General features: G+C 42.0%; 1 protein-coding gene across 3 annotated transcripts in view; it reads right to left on the reverse strand.

Moving 5' to 3' along the window:
• The window catches only part of LOC122944520 (probable phospholipid-transporting ATPase IIB), a 302,414-nt gene that overhangs the window by 180,747 nt on the left and 99,697 nt on the right, over window positions 1-21,970 (reverse strand). For all 3 annotated transcript variants that reach the window (XM_044302895.1, XM_044302897.1, XM_044302896.1), the window contains exon 10: window positions 4,922-4,997. In XM_044302895.1, the coding sequence (XP_044158830.1) occupies window positions 4,922-4,997 (76 nt within the window). The remainder of the gene's footprint in view (window positions 1-4,921; window positions 4,998-21,970) is intronic.

Genomic DNA, 21,970 nt, shown 5'->3' on the forward strand with positions numbered 1-21,970 from the left:
CACCTAAAGGGTTACCCTGGGTTCACACCTGAGCGTTTTACAGCGCGTTCAAACGCGCTGTAAAACGCTCAAGACATGAAATCCAATGCTTCCCTATGGGAATGGTTCACACCTGGGCGTTTTACAGCGCGTACGAACGCGCTGTAAAACGCCCGACGCTCAAACAAGTACTTGAGCTTCTTTGGGGCGTTTTGACGCGCGTTTGTGGCCATAGGACACTGCAGTCAATGACACAAACGCGCGTTTACTATTACAAAAAACGCGCATAAGAACGCGCGACAAAAACGCGCGTAAAACGCGCGTTTGCGCAACGCTCAGGTGTGAACCCAGGGTTAACAAAGTTTGTAAAATCAGTTTTGAATACCTTGAGGGGTGTAGTTTATAGAATGGGGTCATTTTTGGGCGGTTTCTATTATGTAAGCCTCGCAAAGTAACTTCAGACCTGTAGTGGTCCCTAAAAATTGGGTTTTTGTAAATTCTTGAAAAATTTCAAGATTTGCTTCTGAACTTCTAAGCCTTGTAACATCCCCCAAAAATAAAATGTAAATGTAAAGTCATCACAATTTTGGGGGGTATTACTATGTATTACAGAAGTAGAGAAACTGAAACGTTAAAATTTGCTATTTTTTCCAAATTTGGGGTAAATTAGGTATAAATAAACAGTGACGTGAACACAGCCTTACTGCTAACACCCTTCTCACTGTCATGGGGCCACTACTTGAATTTTGGGCCACTGCACTTTAGGGTTGTTTCGATACCAAATTTTGATTTGATTTCGATACCATAAAAAAGTATTGCTATAGTCGACACCATGAGAAAAAAATGTACGTGCATTCCGCATTTTATGGAACGTCCAGCTTATAACTGAACAGCCCTATCTCCAATTTTTTTTTTTTTGGGGGGGGGGGGGCAGTGTGACTAAAAAAAATTGTGAATCGTGCGTTTTTTTAATACCTTTTTCTGTTATGGCGTTCACCGCATAGGAGTTTTTTAAAAATATTTTAATAGTTTGGACTTTTTAGACGTGGCGATATGTAATATGTTTATTGTTTATATATTTTTTATGTAAAATTGGGAAAGGGGGCGATTTATACTTAATAATTTAGTGTGTTTTTTTTTTACTTTTTATTTTATTTAATAACTATTGCCCTTAGGGGTTAGATCTTTAAATCCCTTGTCCTATTCACCCTAATAGTTCTCTATTAGGGTTAATAGGACTTAACACTGTCCCTGCTGCCCTGTGCAAAATGCACACAGTAGCAGGGAGCTTACCATGGCAGACAGGGCTTCAGTAGCCTCTTGGCTGCCATGGTAACCGATCGGAGCCCCAGGATTACACTGCTGGGGCTCTGATCACAAGCTGCCACACCAATGAAGAAGGGACCCTGTGGCCACTGCCACCAATGATTTTAATACTGGGGAGGTTGGGGGGGGGCGCACTGCGCCACTAATGACTTTAATACTGGGGGGTGGAAGGGGAGGCGCACTGTGCCACCAATGATTTCAATACTGGGGGGGGGGGGCGCACGGCGCTCACAAAAGGTAATTAACCTTTAATACAGATACCGGAGGCATCGCCGGCCCCCGCCTCCTGTATTTGTATTAAAGGTTAATTATAATTGGTGTCACAGTGGCCAGGCACCTGCTATGCTGGCTGCTTGACTCTGGGGAGGACACTCAGGAGGAGGAGGAGGCTGCTGCCGTTCACCGAGCTAACTTGCTCAGACGGCATAGCAGTGTATTCCCTTCTCCTGCTTTCATTAATAGTGCCACATTCATTGGTGTCAGTGGTGCGGGCAGCTTCAGAGCCCGCTCACTTCATTGGGCTCAGTGCGGCCGCATGATAGGAGGGAGGGACTCCCTCCCTCCTTCTCAACTGTTTGCAAATGCGCTGAGCGCCATAAGAAGGTCTAGTTAGTATCGAAAAAATGAACATCCTGATACCGAATTTATAATGGCATAACAGTATCGATTGGGTATCGAAAGTTCGATACCTGAAACAACCCTACTGCACTAATAAGTCCCCGCCAATAAATTAGACCTGACGCTAACATTAACCTGTAAGGCGGAGTTCACAGTTCTATTATTTAGTCAGTTATTTCCATTACTTATTGTGAGGCAAATTCATGAGACAAGCCTACTCTTGGATTTGGATTAGGTATCATGAAGACATATGCACCTGTTCTGTGGGTTTAACAGACACCTGCTTTGGGCTGACAATAACTGAGCAAATAAGTGAAGTGTGAACCATGCCTAATAGTAACGCACAGTCATTGTACATCTAACAGAAGGGATTAAAATGCATGTGTTTGCACTGCCATAACATGGATTAAAAGAACCTTTTTTTTCTCTGTTGTTATATTGGTTCTGCCTCCATGTCCTTTTTTGTTCCACTAAAGAGTCAATGGGACACCTGCAGGGGTGTGCAGAGTTTTTTTTTTTGCTTTACTGAAGGATGCTGTATAAATTTTTTGGTTTAGTTCGGGGTTAGCTAGGAATTTTCGGGGCCTGCATGATGATGTGCACGTCCATATATGTGACCTGCCTGTCATTCCAAACGCACAGCAACTGTTTTGCTATCTCTACCTACAAGACACTGCAACTGGTTTAACAGGGAATTTCCCTGTGAAATATTTCCTGTAAAGGAAAACTCTAGGAACAAGTTAAACATTGCATTATGCCTGTTGGGTCTGAGAACACCAAGCTAGGTCCTGCACTAGGCATTACACAGTATATCAGTTTATCCAAGAGCATTTGTTTAAGGAAAATATTTCCAAATATACAACTGATCCAATCTTTCATGGTTCTTTCTTTACTACAGTATCCGCAAATTCTTCCCTATTTACCTCTGCTAAATTTGTCTTGACTTTGGAAGCAGCCTCCTGAATTGAATGGTGGATTTACACAGTTTACTTCAGAATACACTTAAAGGGCGACTGAGTTTTTAAATAAAGGTTTGATACAGTCAGGTCCATAAATATTGGGACATCAACACAATTCTAACATTTCCGGCTATATACACCACCACAATGGATTTGACATGAAACTAACAAGATGTGCTTTACCTGCAGACTGTCAGCTTTAATTTGAGGGTATTTACATCCAAATCAGGTGAACGGTGTAGGAATTACAACAGTTTGCATATGTGCCTCCCACTTGCTAAGGGACCAAAAGTAATGGGACAATTGGCTTCTCAGCTGTTCTATGGCCAGGTGTGTGTTATTCCCTCATTATCCCAATTACAGGGAGCAGATACAAGGTCCAGAGTTCATTTCAAGTGTGCTATTTGCACTTGGAATCTGTTGCTGTCAACTCTCAAGATGAGATCCAAAGAGCTGTCACTATCAGTGAAGCAAGCCATCATTAGGCTGAAAAAACAAAACAAAACCTTTAGAGAGATAGCAAAAACATTAGGCATGGCCAAAACAACTGTTTGGAACAGTCTTAAAAAGAAGGAAAGCACTGGTGAGCTCAGCAACACCAAAAGACCCCGGAAGACCACGGAAAAAAACTGAAGAATTCTTTCCCTGGTGAAGAAAACACCCTTCACAACAGTTGGCCAGATAAACAATAACACTCTCCAGGAGGTAGGTGTGTGTGTCCCAGTCAACAAACGACATCTAAAAAAGCCCTCACAGTTCTGGAACAAAATCCTATGGACAGAGGAGACCAAAATCAACTTGTACCAGAGTGATGGGAAGAGAAGAGTATGGAGAAGGAAAGGAACTGCTCATGATCCTAAGCATACCACCTCATCAGTGAAGCATGGTGTGGTGTCATGGCGTGGGATATGTATGGCTGCCAATGGAACTGGTTCTCTTGTATTTATTGATGATGTGAATGCTGACAAAATTCTGAAGTGTTTTTCGGGCAATATTATCTGCTCATATTCAGCCAAATGCTTCAGAACTCATTGGATGGCGCTTCACAGTGCAGATGGACAATGACCCAAAGCATACTGCAAAAGCAACCAAAGAGAGTCAATCACCTCACCGATTGAGCATGCATTTGCACTTGCTGAAGACAAAAATGAAGGTAAAATACCCCAAGAACAAGCAGGAACTGAAGACAGTTGCAGTATTTATTTATTACACTTATATACTACTACTATATTCCGCAGCGCTTTACATTAGCATCACAATCTAAGTTCCCTATCAGTATGTCTTTGAAATGTGGGAGAAAACCCACGCAAACACGGGGAGAAAATACAAACGCCATGCAGATGTTGCCCTTGGTCGGATTTGAACCTAGGACCCCAGCGCTGCAAGGCACTAGTGTTAACCACTTAGCCACCGTGCTGCCCAGTAGAGCATCACCAGGGATGAGACCCATCGTCTGTTGATGTCTATGCGTTTAAGACTTCAGGCTGTAATTGACTGCAAAGGATTTGCAACCAAGTATTAAAATATGAAAGTTTGATTTATGATTATTATTCTGACCTATTACTTTTGGTCCCTTAACAAGTGGGAGGCACATATGCAAACTGTTGTAATTCCTACACCGGTCACCTGATTTGGATGTAAATACCCTCAAGTTAAAGCTGACAGTCTGCAGTTAAAGCACATCTTGTTCGTTTCATTTCAAATCCATTGGGGTGGCGTATAGAGCCAAAAATGGACCTGACTGTATGTCATAAAGACCTATAAAAAGTTATGATCTGTACTGAAACCCCTATGATCCCTAGATTTCTATTGAGCCCTCTCCTGTAGTGAGAAGAAAGAGCATGATATGCAATTGCTTCTCTAGCCTTGTTTTAGTAATTGTGCGGGGTTTCAGCACCCAGCCCCCCAAGGATCAAAACTTTTAAAATGTCTCTATGACATATCCAATTATTTTTTTTTAAACTCAGTGATCCTTTAAAAACAAAAAAACAATCAGGAATACTTTGAAGAAATTAATCACAAAAATATAAATGTCCTACCAGATGCAACCACTGTGCTTGCCCACAAGGTGTTTTCTATACCAAGGCTTTCATGAATAGATGGGTCTGCATCTTCCTGTAATAAAAAATAAAAAAAAGTTAACACATTGTACACAACAAGAAATTACTATTATTTATTTTAAAGCGCTATTAATTACAGTGCACTGAACATATGAAAAAGATTTATATCCCTTACATAAGACATGAGAAATAAAATGAGTGTGTAAAATAGTTTAAAAATGTATCCCATAAAAAGGTATTTATCACCTATCCACAGAATAAGAGGTCGGGGACTGGTGTTCGACGAGAAGGTCTAGATCGCAATCAGCATTCCAATTAATTTCAACGTTTTTCTAATGGGGCTGATGTCAGGGCTCCATGAAGACCATTACAGTAGGTACCTACATTGTGATAAGCTTTATGAGATATTCTCTACTTCCATGTAAAACCCAGAATTATGGGTGCAGTTTCTTTTAGCCCTATTCATCTCACCTACTGGTATATTATGAACCATGTGGCAGGGGGCCGGCACAATTTAGCAGGTAACATAGTATTACCAGACAATTCCTTCCAAGAAGTTGATACAACTGCCAGTCAGTTTTAGGGCAAAAAGAAATTGTACCCTTAAATGTGGATTTGTCAAAGATGTAGAGAATATCTTCCAAAGGTTATCTTGCTGTAGATTCCCTGTCTGGACCATAGACAGAGTTGCATGTTTAGTAGAAAGGAAAACATGGTATTTCCTTCTTCAGCCTAAAATCACTGGGACTAATATAAGAGGTTCTAGCCGACCAGTGTTTATTTTTCAATCTTTAGGTTGAATATGCTTTAATTTTGCAATCATTTGGATGCATCCTCCTGTTTTAAAATATTTAAAACATCTTTTAGTGAGGTGCTTAAGGGGGATTCAAATGCGTTTCTAAAGAGACCTCTACTTTAGGTCTGACGTTTACTCCTAGATTTTTTGTTGAGAAACCTTTAAATATCCCTACTTGGTTTCTTCATAAAGGCAGCTACAGATGTGGTCATTCCCGCTGTGTCTACTGTAGTTACATGCCGTTTCTTGCAATATTCAGTGTACATTAAATTTCCGTTCCTTCAGTACTTGAATTGTAATTCTACCTATGCAGTTTATGTCATCACTTGCACTCAATTTAAATATTTTGGATGTAAAACAAATCAGATAAAATTGAGAATTGGAAAGCATCTGCCTGACATTCCACATGTTAAGTCCAGGAATGCTTCCGCCGCTACTATGGGGATACCTTGTTTTTCATAGTTCATGGTATAGAATGGGTTTTGCGACTATTCATGAGGCAGTGAATACAAAAGAAAGCTATTAAAGGGAATCGGTTAGCTCCAAAACACCCCCCAAACTACAGTAACCGGTGTGTAGTGTAAGAGGTGCTGAGCTCGATTGTGTAATATTTATCTTCATGCTCATTAGCATTTCAAATCTGTGCTCCACCAAACCAGCAGTAAAATGCATTGAGAGGACTCCTCTTTGAGTCCCCCCCATTATGTGTGTGAGCACAGGAGTCCTCTCAATGCATTTTACTGCTGGTTTGGTGGAGCACAGATTTGAAATGCTAATGAGCATGAAGATAAAAATTTCACAATCAAGCTCAGCACCACTTACACTATTTGCTGCTTACTCTAGTTTGGGGGTGTTTTGGAGCTGACACATTCCCTTTAAATAAAGAGAACTTTAGGATGTTTCAGATGGATACATGCGTCCCTCGAGGTATGAACAGTGAATATGATTTGGTTTTAAAGTATAAAGGTATACTTGGATGTTTCTCCTTTGCAACCTCTTTATTTATACACAAGTTTTAGATTTGATTTGTATGTGATTTATAAGTACCTAGCAGAAGGACCCGGCTTCGCCCGGGTATATTTCATATAATTCATTTAATGTTTCTGTGTGTCGTAAAAAGATATGAACAGTTATCCCTCATAACAGTGACCTCTACAGTACCCGCCCCTTTAACAATGAAATCCACAGTGCCTGCCACTTTAACATTGACCTCCACAGTGGCGTCCCCTTCAACATTGACTTCCACAGTGCCCGCGCCTTTAACAGTGACCTCCACAGTGCCCGCCCCTTTAACAGTGCCTGCACCTTTAGCATTGACCACCCCTTTAACAGTGACCTTCATAGTGGCCGCCACTTTAACAGAGACCTCCACAGTGACCGCCCGTTTAACAGTTACTTTTACAGTGACCGCCCCTTTAACAGTGATCTTTACAGTGACCGCCCCTTTAACAGTGACTTTAAAAATGACCGCCCCTTTAACAGTGACTTTCACAGTGACCGCCCCTTTAACAGTGACTTTCACAGTGACCGCCCCTTTAACAGTGACTTTCACACTAACCACCCCTTTAACTGTGACTTTCACAGTGACCGCCCCTTTAACTGTGACTTCCCCTTTAACAGTGGTCGCCCTTTTAACAGTGACTTTCACAGTGGCCGTCCCGTTAACAGTGACCGTCCCTTTAACAGTGACTTTCACAGTGGCCGCCCCTTTAACAGTGACTTTCACAATGACCGCCACTTTCACAGTGACCGCCCCTATAACAGTGACTTTCACAGTGACCGCCCCTTTAACAGTGACTTTCACAATGACCGCCACTTTCACAGTGACCGCCCCTATAACAGTGACTTTCACAGTGACCGCCCCTTTAACAATTACTTTTTACAGTTACCGCCTCTTTAACAGTGACTTTCACAGTGACCGCCACTTTAACAGTGACAGCCCCTTTAACAGTGACTTTTACAGTGCCAGCCTCTTTATTAACAGTGACCTCCACAGTGACCACCACTTTAATAACAGTGACCTTCACAGTGCCCGCCCCTTTATTAACAGTGACCTCCAATGTGCCCGCCCCTTTAAAAACAGTGACCTCCACAGTGCCCGCCCCATTAAGCAGTAAATGGAAACCTGGAGTAAAACTGTGTTTATGGCAGTTGGGATTTGAAGAGAAAGACTTGCAGGCTTGTATTAGCTAATGGGGGTCATTATTTAGGAATATCTCAGGAACAGTACGTCCTAGAGAGCTGAAACCTGGTCTAAAACCTTCCCGGACACCTGATGTACCTGTGAGCCAAAGACGATCGGTCCAGTCGTTTGGTCGCGCATAAAGAACATCCAGACAGACAGATGTCTAGACAGACAGAAATTTATTTTTATACATATAAGAGACTAGCAGAAGGACCCGGCTTCGCACGGGTATATTTCATCAATTTTATTTTATGTTTCCATGTGTCGTAAAAATATATCGGCAGTTTCCCCCATAACAGTGACCTCTACAGTACCCGCCCCTTTAACAATGACCTCCACAGTGCCCGCCCTTTTCACATTGATATCCGCAGTGGCCACCCCTTTAGCATTGACCTTTACAGTGCCCGCCCCTTTAATAGTGCCTTCCCCTTTAACAGTGACTTTCACAGTGACCGCCCCCTTAACAGTGACTTTCACAGTGACCGCCCCCTTAACAGTGACTTTCACAGTGACCGCCCCCTTAACAGTGACTTTCACAGTGACCGCCCCCTTAACAGTGACTTTCACAATGACCGCCCCCTTAACAGTGACTTTCACAGTGACCGCCCCCTTAACAGTGACCGCCCTCTTAACAGTGACTTTCACAGTGACCGCCCTCTTAACAGTGACTTTCATAGTGACCGCCCCTTTAACAGCAATGAAGGATGATAGTCACAGCAGCATATCCAGTGCATCATTTATTGGAAGCCTTGAGTGCACACACAAACAAAGGCTACATGCACACGACCGTATGTGTTTTGCGGTCCGCAAAAAAAGGATGACGTTCCGTATGGCATCCTTTTTTTTGCGGATCCGTTTTTTTTGCGAATCCATTGTAATAATGCCTATCCTTGTCCGCAAACTAGAAAAAATAGGACAGGCACTATTTTTTTTTTGCAGAGCAACGGAACGGACATACTGATGCGGACAGCACACGATGTGCTGTCCGCATTTTTTGCGGACTAATTGAAATGAATAGGTCTGCATTATCCGGGAAAAAAAACGGAACAGACACGGAAACAAAATACGGTCGTGTGCACGAGGCCAAAGTACGACGTTTCGGCTACGCAGTAGCCTTTGTCAAGTATACAAAAGGTAAAAAAATGGCAATGTTAAATACATATAGGTGACCACGCCCACCAGAAGTTGGAGCCAATCATTAAAAAACTCAGCCCACTCAATATATCAGTGCAATTATCAGCAGCCTGTTCTATAATCAGGCCATATGCATCATGTAATAAAATAAATCTGTACCTGATACATACGACACGTGTCAAACAGCTAGGTCTGGTGATAAGACCTTTCAGTTGGCTATATTTTCTATGTGTGTAAAGGACCTTACGCTCGACGCGTGATCATCATGTGATTCGATGACACATTATGCACGTGACTGACGGCTTTGCGTCACGGCGTTAGCGCGATGACGTAACGGACATGCGCATTGTGATCGGCCAGAAGCCGAGATGGATGGGAACACATCTAGCGTGACTGGGTGGTGAATATATGTATCAGGTACAGATTTATTTTATTACATGATGCATATGGCCTGATTATAGAACAGGCTGCTGATAATTGCACTGATATATTGAGTGGGCTGAGTTTTTTAATGATTGGCTCCAACTTCTGGTGGGAGTGGTCACCTATATGTATTTACCATTGCCAGATTTTACCTTTTGTATACTTGACAAAGGCTACTGCGTAGCCGAAACGTCATACTTTGTGTGTGCACTCAAGGCTTCCAATAAATGATGCACTGGATATGCTGCTGTGACTATCATCCTTCATTGCTGTTCCTGGACTGCTGTGAATCTGCGGTCCCATCGCGGCTGTTGCATTCAGTTTTTTTGGTCTAAAGGTCCGGTTGTGCTGCTCTACTACCTACTACTTGCGCCCCTTTAACAGTGACTTTCACAGTGGCCGCCCCTTTAACAATGACTTTCACAGTGACCACCCCTTTAACAGGGACCTTCATAGAGCTCGCCCCTTTAATAACAGTGACCTCCACAGTGCCCGCCCATTTAATAACAGTGACCTCCACAGTGCCCGCCCATTTAATAACCGTGACCTCCACTGTGGAGATATGTGAACAGGTTAATGTGAAGGTGCTGGCTACCTCAGCCTCACCTCATGACCAGCACTATGCCTATCCATTGGTGGGGTTGTATTATATCTGTGTTTCTTAACATGTGCGCTAGTGTTTTATGTGTAAAGAATATTTGTGGTTTTAAAACATGTACACAGTGCGCTTGTATTGCATTATTTGGTTTTAAGATGACTTAATGAAACTTTGTGGATTTTTGGGATAATTGAATGCTGGATCATTGCGTTGTATTATGTGGGTGATCAAAGGATCACAGGTTTAAGTCCTTTATTGGGACTTAGAAAAGAAAAAAATTACCTTTTTTGGTTACAAAGTAATCATATTATTTATCCCATACTGTACACATTGTCTAAAAAAAGCAAAAAATCTGTTTTTATTTCTACTTCCAAAATATGAAATAAAAAGTTAGCAAAAAGTTACATATGTACCTAAAATGGAACCAATGAAAAGTACAACTCGTCCCACAAAAACAAGTCCTCGCACAGCTCAGTCAATAGAAAAATTATGTTATGAATGAAGGTGACACAAACTGGCAGAACCCCTGTGTTCCTTTGCGCCATCACCCAAAACTTTTCCAAAGATTTTACATTTGAAAACAGAACCGTAAAAAGGTGGTTACCTAGCCTAAAGACCCTTAGTCACCACGTAAAAAGGCTTATTGGTGGTCACTAAAGGTCCCTTTACATGGGACGACGATCTAACAGATTGTCGGGAAGGGAGTGTTCCTTCCCGACAATCTGTTGATCACTAGTGGAAGAGACCAATGCATTTACATGCACTGATCTCCTCCAGAGTATGAGGAAGAGTGATCACTAATGCCATTGCTCTTCTCCATACTCCAGCAGATTGTGTTTACACAGCACGATCTGCTACTGGGAAACGATCTTTTGTGCTGCACAAAAGATCCAATTACCCAATGAACAAACATTTTTTGCTTATGTTTGACGTCCGTGAACCTGTCTGTGAAGGATCCGTGTGGTCCATGTGTTTGTTTTTTGCCCTCCGTGTGTCATCCGTATTCCACGGACCCTGCTCAGCTGAAGATTAATTTCAAAAACATCTCCTACCAGTGGTAAGTGAAAGACAGACCAAACACGGATGTCATCTGTGTTGTGTCCAGGATTTTTACGGACCCATAGACTTCAATGGACGAGTTTATTCCACGTCACGGACCAACTCTCCATGTTTTTGTCACTGTCCAGCAGTCAGTAAAAATATACTGATGTGTGAACATACATGAAAATCAATGGGTACGTTTGCTGTCCGTTGAAAATGTGGACAGCACACGTCAGGGAAATATGGAAATATGAATGAGGCATATGGCCAAAGGGTTATTCTTACACAACAGAGCTATGAAAACCACATATCTCTATACTAACTACTTATCTATTTGCTGCGTTGTGGAACCTGGTGCTTCATACAGAAAGTCAATTCAGCTTAATTTAAAACCTGATACGCATAGTGAAATTACTAGATGCTATATGGCACTGCAGATCAGTTTATAGTTATGTCAATATAAGTAGTGTATGTAAATGGGACTGCAAAGTTAACCCTGCATGTGACAGACTCTTAATGGTGTATGGGTCTTTGCATCACTAACCTAGTGTTTTCTGGTCTTTATTACAATGGTTCACTGCACACAGTATAAAATACCACATTCCCCCAGTGGATGAGCTTATTCAAAAATTATTTGTATATCATTCAAGGTACGAGGAGTATTGTTTTCTTATTTAACCTTATCAGGACACAGCCTATTAGAATTTTTCCCTCAAACCCAAGCCATGGCTTTTTTTTTTTAACATGTGAGACAAGCTGTATTTTTAATGTACCATATCTTATATAGGAAAATTGGAAAAAAACATGCAATTCCGCTATTGTTTTTTCTTAAGGTTTTGTTTTTACAGCGTTCATTGTTTACTAATAATTATATTACAAACTTATCCTGTAAGATAGTAAGATTACAGCGATACCAAATTTATATAGCTTGTTTTATTAATTTTAAAATGATTACCTTTATAAAAAAAATTCTCTCTTTGCAGCACCATATTCTGACACCTGGAACTTTTTTATATTTTCCTCTATAGAGCGGTGTGAGAGCTTGATTTTTTTTTTCAAGGCAATCTACTTTTTATTGCTATTATTACAGGGTACATATGACTATTGGATAACTTTTTAATAATTTTTTTGTGGGAGGAGGGGCATAAGGTCACTAAAAATAAAAAAACAGCAAATCAGCCATTTTTACTTTTTTCTCATTATGGTGTTCAATGAGCATGATAAATCTTTTTATATTTTAATAGTTTGGAGATTTTTGTATGCACAATAAATATTATGTTTCTTTTTTTGTATTTTTTTTAAAAAGCTTTTTTTTATTTTTTACTGTAATTTTTAGTTCCCTTAGGTGATTTAAACATGCAATTTTTTTAATCGCTTACACCATAGAGTTTATGGGACTTTGACTAGCTTCCTGTTAAGCAATGCAGCAGCCAGTTTGATATGGCAGGCCTCGGAGCCTTCACAATGCCCCAGGCTGCTACAGCAACCAATCGGAGCCCTGTGATTTCACTGTGGGGGCTCCCATCGGAGGAGCTTCCTCCCCACCCAGTTGCTACTGACCACTGCATCTGAGGGGGTTAAGTGACTAGGATCAGAGTTATCTTTGATCCCAATAACTGCAGCCAGGGGTCAGCTGTATTATACAGCTGGCATTCGCAGCACATGGTGTGGACTCGTTCTATATATTTCCCGCGCACCAACGTACAGGTTTGTCGAGCTGTAAATAAAGATTAATTATTATATAAATATATATTTTTTTTTTATTGGATCACTTTTAGTTAATGATTGCAACAAGAAAGCCTATAACACATTTAAGTGTTTGATACTGAAGAAAGAAAGTTGCCACCACTTGGCTTTAAACTGAATCCATTTTAGGAGAAAAATCTGAGTTTCTGTGCAATTTGCAAGAATATCCAGTAACATGAGGAAGAGAAAAGAGTGCTCTTTTAGCAAATTCTGAGATTATCTTTCAGAGATAAGTGGATTGTTCAAACATCAATATATGATACCATTGCACTAGTGTCAAATCCCATTTGACCACAGATCAATTTAATTTTCTGGGTTCATCTTTAAAATGGAACCATAAAAGTTTAACTCCTTCACCATTGCATAAAAGAATAGACAAATACAGTAATGCCTCTGGCTTAACACAATCAGCTAGTACATGTCCAATGAAAGTAATTTACACCATCAATATCTATCAAGTGTAATGGGGAACAGTATGCATATGACAGGGAAATGTCCATCCAAGCAAGAATATCCTATTCCATTGGCCATTCTGGTAATTTCTGATGGAAAGAACAGCGTAGTCTTGCAGGCTTAAAGCAGTTGTCTCATTAAAACAATATGTAATATGGATTAAAGGGGTTTTGCCATCTCCGACAATAGGGGCATGTCGCTAGGATATGCCCCCATTGTCTGATATGTGCTGGTCCTTCCATAAATTTCTATTGGGGCCGCCGAAAATAGCCGAGTGCTGGCTCAGCTAGTTCCGTCTGCCCCATAGAAATAAATGGAAGCAAGGGCTGCATGTGCGCGGTGCGCTCCCATTCACTTGTATGGGAGCAGCGGGGAGCATCGCTTGGTGGAGGACGGACCCCGGGAAACCCTGGATCCTCCAACCACAGCTCTTCCCTGCTCCGATCTACTTGTAGGTGCAGGTCCCAGAGGTGGGACCCGCACCTATAAGAAAATGGGGGCATATCCTAGCAATATGCCCCCATTGTATGTAATGGGTATACCGCTTTAAACATGAATTGGATGGATATGAAAATGAGGTTGGTTGTCACTAGTACATACTGGATAGGTGATCAATATCTGATCAGTGGGGGTTTGACTCCCAGCACCACCGCCGATCAGCTGTTTGAAGAGAAGATGGCAATCATACAAGCGTTGCTTCCTCTTCAAGATTACAGTTAGTGTAGTCTCGCTTACTGATTTTCACTTGAATGGAACATGCACTTGCAATTACAGTGCGCCGCCAAGACTTCTGATAAAACGCACAGTGTAATCTTGAAGAGGATGAGCACCTCTTCAAACAGGTGACCGGCAGGGGTGTCGGGAGTAGGACCCCCATGATCAGATACTGATCTATCCTGAGAAAAGCTCATCAATATGTACAGGCTGCAAAATCCATTTAACCTTTATTAAGGTATATTACAAAAAGGTAATGTTTTGGCCCCACAAGGTCATTTCTAAGCTGCGACAACAAATGTGTAGAAAAAAGATCACACAAGGCCATAAATATTGCCTTTTTTACTACTTCTTAATAAAGGTTACAATTTAATCCATATCAGGTGCAATGGAAACCCTCTTCTCCTCTGTAACTACTTGGCGATAGAAGTAGAATATCAATGGCAACTGATCGCCAATGCTTTCCTGGATTCAGTCCTTGGCGATCAGATGAACAGAGGGGCAGCTGTCTTTAGGAGATGCATTAATGAGACAACTACTTTAAATGCTGTCATTGATGTAAAAAATTAAAATTAGATATTATATACAGTACAGACCAAAAGTTTGGACACACCTTCTCATTCAAAGAGCTTTCTTTATTTTCATGACTATGAAAATTGTAGATTCACACTGAAGGCATCAAAACTATGAATTAACACATGTGGAATTATATACATAACAAAAAAGTGTGAAACAACTGAAAATATGTCATATTCTAAATTCTTCAAAGTAGCCACCTTTTGCTTTGATTACTGCTTTGCACACTCTTGGCATTCTCTTGATGAGCTTTAAGAGGTAGTCACCTGAAATGGTCTTCCAACAGTCTTGAAGGAGTTCCCAGAGATGCTTAGCACTTGTTGGCCCTTTTGCCTTCACTCTGCGGTCCAGCTCACCCCAAACCATCTCGATTGGGTTCAGGTCCGGTGATTGTGGAGGCCAGGTTATCTAGCGCAGCACCCCATCACTCTCCTTCATGGTTAAATAGCCCTTACACAGCCTGGAGGTGTGTTTGGGGTCATTGTCCTGTTGAAAAATAAATGATGGTCCAACTAAACGCAAACCGGATGGGATAGCATGCCGCTGCAAGATGCTGTGGTAGCCATGCTGGTTCAGTATGCCTTCAATTTTGAATAAATCCCCAACAGTGTGAGCAGTAAAGCACCTCCACACCATCACACCTCCTCCTCCATGCTTCACGGTGGGAACCAGGCATGTAGAGTCCATCCGTTCACCTTTTCTGTGTCGCACAAAGACACTGTGGTTGGAACCAAAGATCTCAAATTTGGACTTATCAGACCAAAGCACAGATTTCCACTGGTCTAATGTCCATTCCTTGTGTTCTTTAGCCCAAACAAGTCTCTTCTGCTTGTTGCCTGGTTTCCTAGCAGATATTCTACCATGAAGGCTTGATTCACACAGTCTCCTCTTAACAGTTGTTCTAGAGATGTGTCTGCTGCTAGAACTCTGTGTGGCATTGACCTAGTCTCTAATCTGGGCTGCTGTTAACCTGCGATTTCTGAGGCTGGTGACTCGGATGAACTTATCCTCCGCAGCAGAGGTGACTCTTGGTCTTCCTTTCCTGGGGTGGTCCGCATGTCAGCCAGTTTCTTTGTAGTGCTTGATGGTTTTTGTGACTGCACTTGGGGACACTTTCAAAGTTTTCCCAATTTTTCGGACTGACTGACCTTAATTTCTTAAAGTAATGATGGCCACTCGTTTTTCTTTACTTAGCTGCTTTTTTCTTGCCATAATACAAATTCTAACAGTCTATTCAGTAGGACTATCAGCTGTGTATCCACCTGACTTCTCCACAACGCAACTGCTGGTCCCAACCCCATTTATTAGGCAAGAACTCCCACTTATTAAACCTGACAGGGCACACCTGTGAAGTGAAAACCATTTCAGGTGACTACCTCTTGAAGCTCATCAAGAGAATGCCAAGAGTGTGCAAAGCAGTAATCAAAGCAAAAGGTGGCTACTTTGAAGTACCCAGAATATGACATATTTTCAGTTGTTATGTACTTTTTTGTTATGTATATAATTCCACATGTGTTAATTCATAGTTTTGATGCCTTCAGTGTGAATCTACAATTTTCATAGTCATGAAAATAAAGAAAACTCTTTGAATGAGAAGGTGTGTTTAAACTTTTGGTCTGTACTGTAGTTCATGACAACAAAGCTAGAACCCCCGCCCTGTACTTCACATGGATCCACAGCTCCCCTCCAATCACTGCTCGGCTAGATTTATTTCAAGCAGTCAGTTCAGAAGGCATGTCTGTTCTGCTCCAGATATCTCCCTGCAACTGTTAAAGCATCTAACAGAAGATATGGCTGATGGAAGATGAAGGATGGAATTGAGCATGTGCGACCACATCAGTAGGTGAAACATGCACATTACTACACAGATTAAACCAGTGTTTCCCAACTAGTGTGCCTCCAGCTGTTACAAAACTACAACTCCCAGCATGCCCGCACAGCCAAATGCTGTCCGGGTATGCTGGGAGTTGTAGTTTTGCAACAGCTGGAGGCACACTGGTTGGGAAACACTGGATTAAACAACAGTCAGCACTATTACAGTGGCATGCAAAAGATTAGGCACCCCGATTACTGTGTAGTACTGTGAATATTTAAGCAAGTTGAAGATGATCTAAAAAAAAAAAAAAAGGCATAACGTTAAAAGATGAAACACACTTTTCAACATTTTAAAGGGAACCTGTCACCGGGATTGTGTGTATAGAGCTGAGGACATGGGCTGCTAGATGGCCGCTAGCACATCCGCAATACCCAGTCCCCATAGCTCTGTGTGCTTTTATTGTGTAAAAAAAACTATTTGATACATATGCAAATTAACCTGAGATGAGTCCTGTCCCTGACTCATCTCACATACAGGACTCATCTCAGGTTAATTTGCATATGTATCAAATTGTTTTTTTCACACAATAAAAGCACACAGAGCTATGGGGACTGGGTATTGCGGTTGTGCTAGCGGCCATCTAGCAAACCATGTCCCCAGCTATATACACAAAATACCGGTGACAGGTTCCCTTTAAGCAATATCAGTGTATTATTTTGGTTTTGTACAATGTGAAAAAGGGAAAGGAGTACCTTGGAAAAGTATGGGAACCTAAGGACATTTCAGCGCTCAGATAACTTTGACCAAGGTCTCAAACCTTAAGTAGCCTGTTAGGGATAAGGCTTGTTCACAATCATCGTTAGAAAAGACCAGGTGATTCAAATTTTAAAACTTTATAAATACCAAGAAACCTGTAACCCTGTCCCCAAAAAACAGCAGCCACAGGCTCTTCTAAACTGTCTTACACTCTGAAAATCTAAATGGTTGAGGTTCACAAAGCAAGAGAAGGTTATAAGAAGATAGCCAAGCGTTTTCAGGTTGCCATTTCCTTAGAAAGAAGAAATGGCAGTTAACAGGAACAGTGGAGGTCAACAGAAGGTCTGGAAGATCAAAGATATTTCAGAGAGAGCTGCTCATAAGATTGCTAGAAAGGCAAATCAGAACACCCGGTTGACTGCAAAATACTTTCAGGAAGATTTAGCAGGCTCTGGAGTTGTGGTATATTGTTCTACTGTTCAGCGACACCTCCACAAATATGGCCCTCCTGCGTCCTCACCATAAAATTCAGCATCAGAAGTTTGCAAAAGAAAATCTAAACAAGCCTGATGCATTTTAGAAACAAGTCCTGTGAACCGATGAGGTTAAAATATAACTTTTTGGCCGCAAAGAGCAAATGTATGTTTAGGGAAAAAAGGTATTTATTTTCACGAAAAGAACACCTCTCCAACCAATAAAGGGGGTTTCCCATATCAGATAATGGGGGCATATCGCTAGGATATGTCCCCATTGTCTGATAGGTGCTGGGATGGGCTGGCTGGCTAGAGAATGCATTTACAAGCTATGCTACTTGCCAAAGGGCAAGCTACTAGGTACTAACCATGCAGGGCGTCTAAAGTTTTGCTTTGGGCCCTTTTCCTTTTTTGCCATTTTGAAAATGGTAAAGATGAAAATAAAAAATGGTTTTTGCTTAAAATACACAGGGAATGTGCCATCTTCATGCCTTTTGGAGATCATTTCATCTTTAACTTGCTTAACTGTTCACAGTAACAGTAATTTTGACCAGGGTTGCCCAAACTTTTGTATACCACCGTATACTGAAACAAAGAAAATATCTCCCAAATGGGGCATTTTTGTAACAGAAAGTAAATTACAAAAGTGACTTGTTTTTTATGTTGGGTTATTTTAAAATACACTCATTGACAATAAAATAAATAATGCCGTATTGTTGCAAAACTTTTTGCAATGTCAGATATGTAAATGGTTACAAGTGTGGTCTGATAAATTACTGGTTCTTGTCAGAAAAAGGTGTAAAAGTGCTTACCCCACTTCCATATAAAAAGGCTATCAAAGGCTACTTCGGGGTATTGTAGTCCTTGGTGACTGGTCGACATGCCTCTACGACTACCTGAAAGACATTTTGCCCAGTTGACAGACTTTGAGAGGGGGCGCTTCACTGGACCAATGGTAGCAGGATGGTTGTTTTGATGAATTGCCGGCCATCTTAGCTGTTCTGACCTAGCTGTTTGGAAGTTTTAGGAGCAGTGGTTACGTAAGGGCACGCAAACATGGCAAATAGGCTCTAGATGGCACAGACAGATCACCAGTAGAGAGGATCATCTGAGCCACCAACAAGCAGGAGCAGCTCTCACAGTTTCAGCTCTCACAGTTTCATTGTCCACCATTCAAACAACTAGTGGCACCTTTATTACTGCCCTGTATTTGCCTGAACCATTTCCAGGCATTAAGCAGAAAGAATGTGTGAACTTGTCCTGCCATTGATGGCCATCCACCATCTCCTTTGCTTACACTGGTGTCGTGAAGGAAACCTGGATTGCTATAGACTGGAACTACTGTATATTGTCTTTAGCGCTGAATACAGGTTCTGTTTGGGATCCGGTAGTTGGGTGCAAGTATAGTGGCCTCGTCGTGAGCTCTTCAAACCTGCCTTTGCAATGGAGCAACATATTACCCCAACTGCTGGTGTGATTATCTGGGGAGAAATTGTATACGAGTAGTGATACGAGTGACACTAACAGCTCAGCAATATGTGCAGGACATCCTGGACCCATACAGTATGCGTTACTTCTCATGGCAGGGCTTCCAACTGGCATTTTTCAGCAGGATAATGCTCACCCACACAAAGCAAAGGATTCCCAGGAATGCCTCCACCAGAGTGCAGCACTTCCTTGGCTGCCCGGTCACCAGATTTATTTCCGATCGAGCATTTATGGGACCAGTTGTAACATCTGTGGGGTACTAGATCTTACTTTCGATTGTACAGTTTTCCTCAATAAACTTATTCTTTCACTCTTATATTGTATATGTAAAGAACCATCTCACTTGCGCCACCTCTTGGATCCCAAAATTAGACTTTCCAACAAGCTTTGGGATTTAACAAGGGAATATAGCTAAGCCAGGTATCCATCCATCTGTTTCAGGGTGCTTGCCCCACACCAATACAGTGTAGAATTCTGTCTGGCTGGGTGCTATGCCTTGAATGCAGCTTAGACAGGGTGTGAAATCTCCTTATGGAGACTTACTGGAAGTACACCATGGTAGAGAGACTTATCAGCAATGCTCCATGGGAATTTAATATGCAAAGAGCTATCTCCCAAGTAAGAGAAACATCTCACTAGCATCAACTCCTGGCAAAGGCTCCATATGAGTCAAAATCTGACTTTCCAACAAGCCAAGCCAGATATCCATTTGTAGACAGCTGTTTCGGTGTGCTGGCCTTGTCAGTATTCCAGTAAGTCTCCAAAGAGGACTGGTATCTTTAAAGATATTCAGATGCCTACCTGACCTCTAATATTGCAATAACTTAGGGTACTTTCACACTTGAGGCAGAGGAATACGGCAGGCAGTTCCGGCGACGGAACTGCCTGCCGGATCCTTCAAAATGTATGCCAACTGATGGCATTTGTAAGACTGATCAGGATCCTGATCCATCTTCCAAATGCATTGAAATGCCGGATCCGTCTTCCTGTGTCATCTGGAAAAATGTATCCGGCATTAATTTTTTGGGGTCTGCGCATCTAGCATTCCTGTATTATGAATGGCGGATCCGGCACTAATACATTCCTATGGAAAAAAATGCTGGATCTGGCATTCCGGCAAGTGTTCTGGATTTTTGGCCGAAGATCAAACCGTAGCATGCGGCAGTATTATCTCCGTCCTGAACAGTCAAAAAGACTGAACTGAAGACATCCTGATGCATCCTGAATGAATTGCTCTCCATTCAGAATGCATGGGGATAAAACTGATCAGTTATTTTCCGGTATAGAGCCCCTAGGACGGAACTCTAGGCCGGAAAAGAAAAACGCTAGTGTGAAAGTACCCTAACATATATTATTACATTCACAAGTTTGATGCTTTATTTTTTTTGTCAATGAGTGTAACACTTAACGGTAACACAAGTCTAGTGGCAGAGAAAATCACCACAAATCTGCATGACAATCCACGTGTGTTTTTCCTGATTTGCAGCGGAATACATTCCTCTTCAGTGAAAATCTGCAGCAGAACGTAACATGCATCAAGTTTAAAATTCCAAATCGAAGGTCAAGGTCTGCACGGAAAAGTGTGTAGATGAGATTTGTTCAAATTGTATTCTACTCTGGATTCTCCTGTGTAAATCTGGCCATAAAACCTGCAGCATTTCCATCCCATGCGGACAAATATAGCGAGTACTTAAGTTCCTGAGAGTTTACTACTGACATGCTCCCAGTAGCAATAGGATGTATTCTGATAATAACATTACTTTAAGATTTTGCTATTTAAGCAAATCCCATATATCAGGTAGTATTTAAACCAAAGTCACAGCTAATACTACAGTTACTTTACTGAAAGTTTTTTTCAAGTGCATTATATTAAAATAATCTGAGCAAAAAGTGGGACTTGCCATGTGGTGCAAACTCAAAAATGAGGAATGTTGAAAATGGCAAGATCATAAACATAAAGTCTGAACCTCATGTTGTTGATCAGCACTGGGATGTCCCCTTGGTGATGGGCAACCCCCCTTTATTTCATCTGATACAATATTGAATATCCAACAATTTATATATATATATATATATATATATATATACTGTATATATTTGTAGAGAAGGGGGCCGGAAAGGAGGCGTAGCAGAGGCGGGCCGGAACGGGGGCGTAGCAGAGGCGGAGCCAGGCTGGCACCAACGCCGCTGTGCAGGAAAGATTTCCTCCGGCTCCGCCTCCTAGTAACTAGAAAGAGGACTCAGGAGGCAGAGGCGGGCCGGAACGGGGGCGTAGCAGAGGCGGAGCCAGGCTGGCACCAGCGCCGCAGTGCAGGAAAGATTTCCTCCGGCTCCGCCTCCTAGTAACTAGAGGGAGGACTCAGGAGGCAGACTCAGGCGGTGGAGGGGGCGGGGCCGGGCCAGGCCGGGGGTTGGGGGGGGGTACCTGTTGTGGAGGGACTAGGGAGGGTGACGGTCCCGCCGGCCGCACTGGCGCCAGTCAGATTCGGCGCTATGCTATCGCTTTAATGACACTCCCCACTGGTCTCCAGTCTCCAGTCCTGCCACTGCCTGCTGCTGTCTGTGACTCTAAAAGTAAGTGATTCACTTAAAGTGAATTTAAGGAAGTGAGAACTTATGATATCTCAGAACTTTATCTAAATTCTTAAGTTAAAAAGAGCTGCCTGCAGAGTGGGGCCCCCAAGAGAAGCAAGGGGGGCACACTGACACTCTAGTTCTGGGGTTTCTTCCCTACCCTGTCTGATGGTGGACACTACAGGGGTGTGTGCTGCAATTAGTGAGAGAGAGTCTGATGATCTGAAGTTAAAAAGAGATGCCAGCTGTGATAAG

Source organism: Bufo gargarizans, chromosome 8 (assembly GCF_014858855.1).
Source record: "Bufo gargarizans isolate SCDJY-AF-19 chromosome 8, ASM1485885v1, whole genome shotgun sequence".
Classification (NCBI taxonomy): Eukaryota; Metazoa; Chordata; class Amphibia; order Anura; family Bufonidae; genus Bufo; species Bufo gargarizans.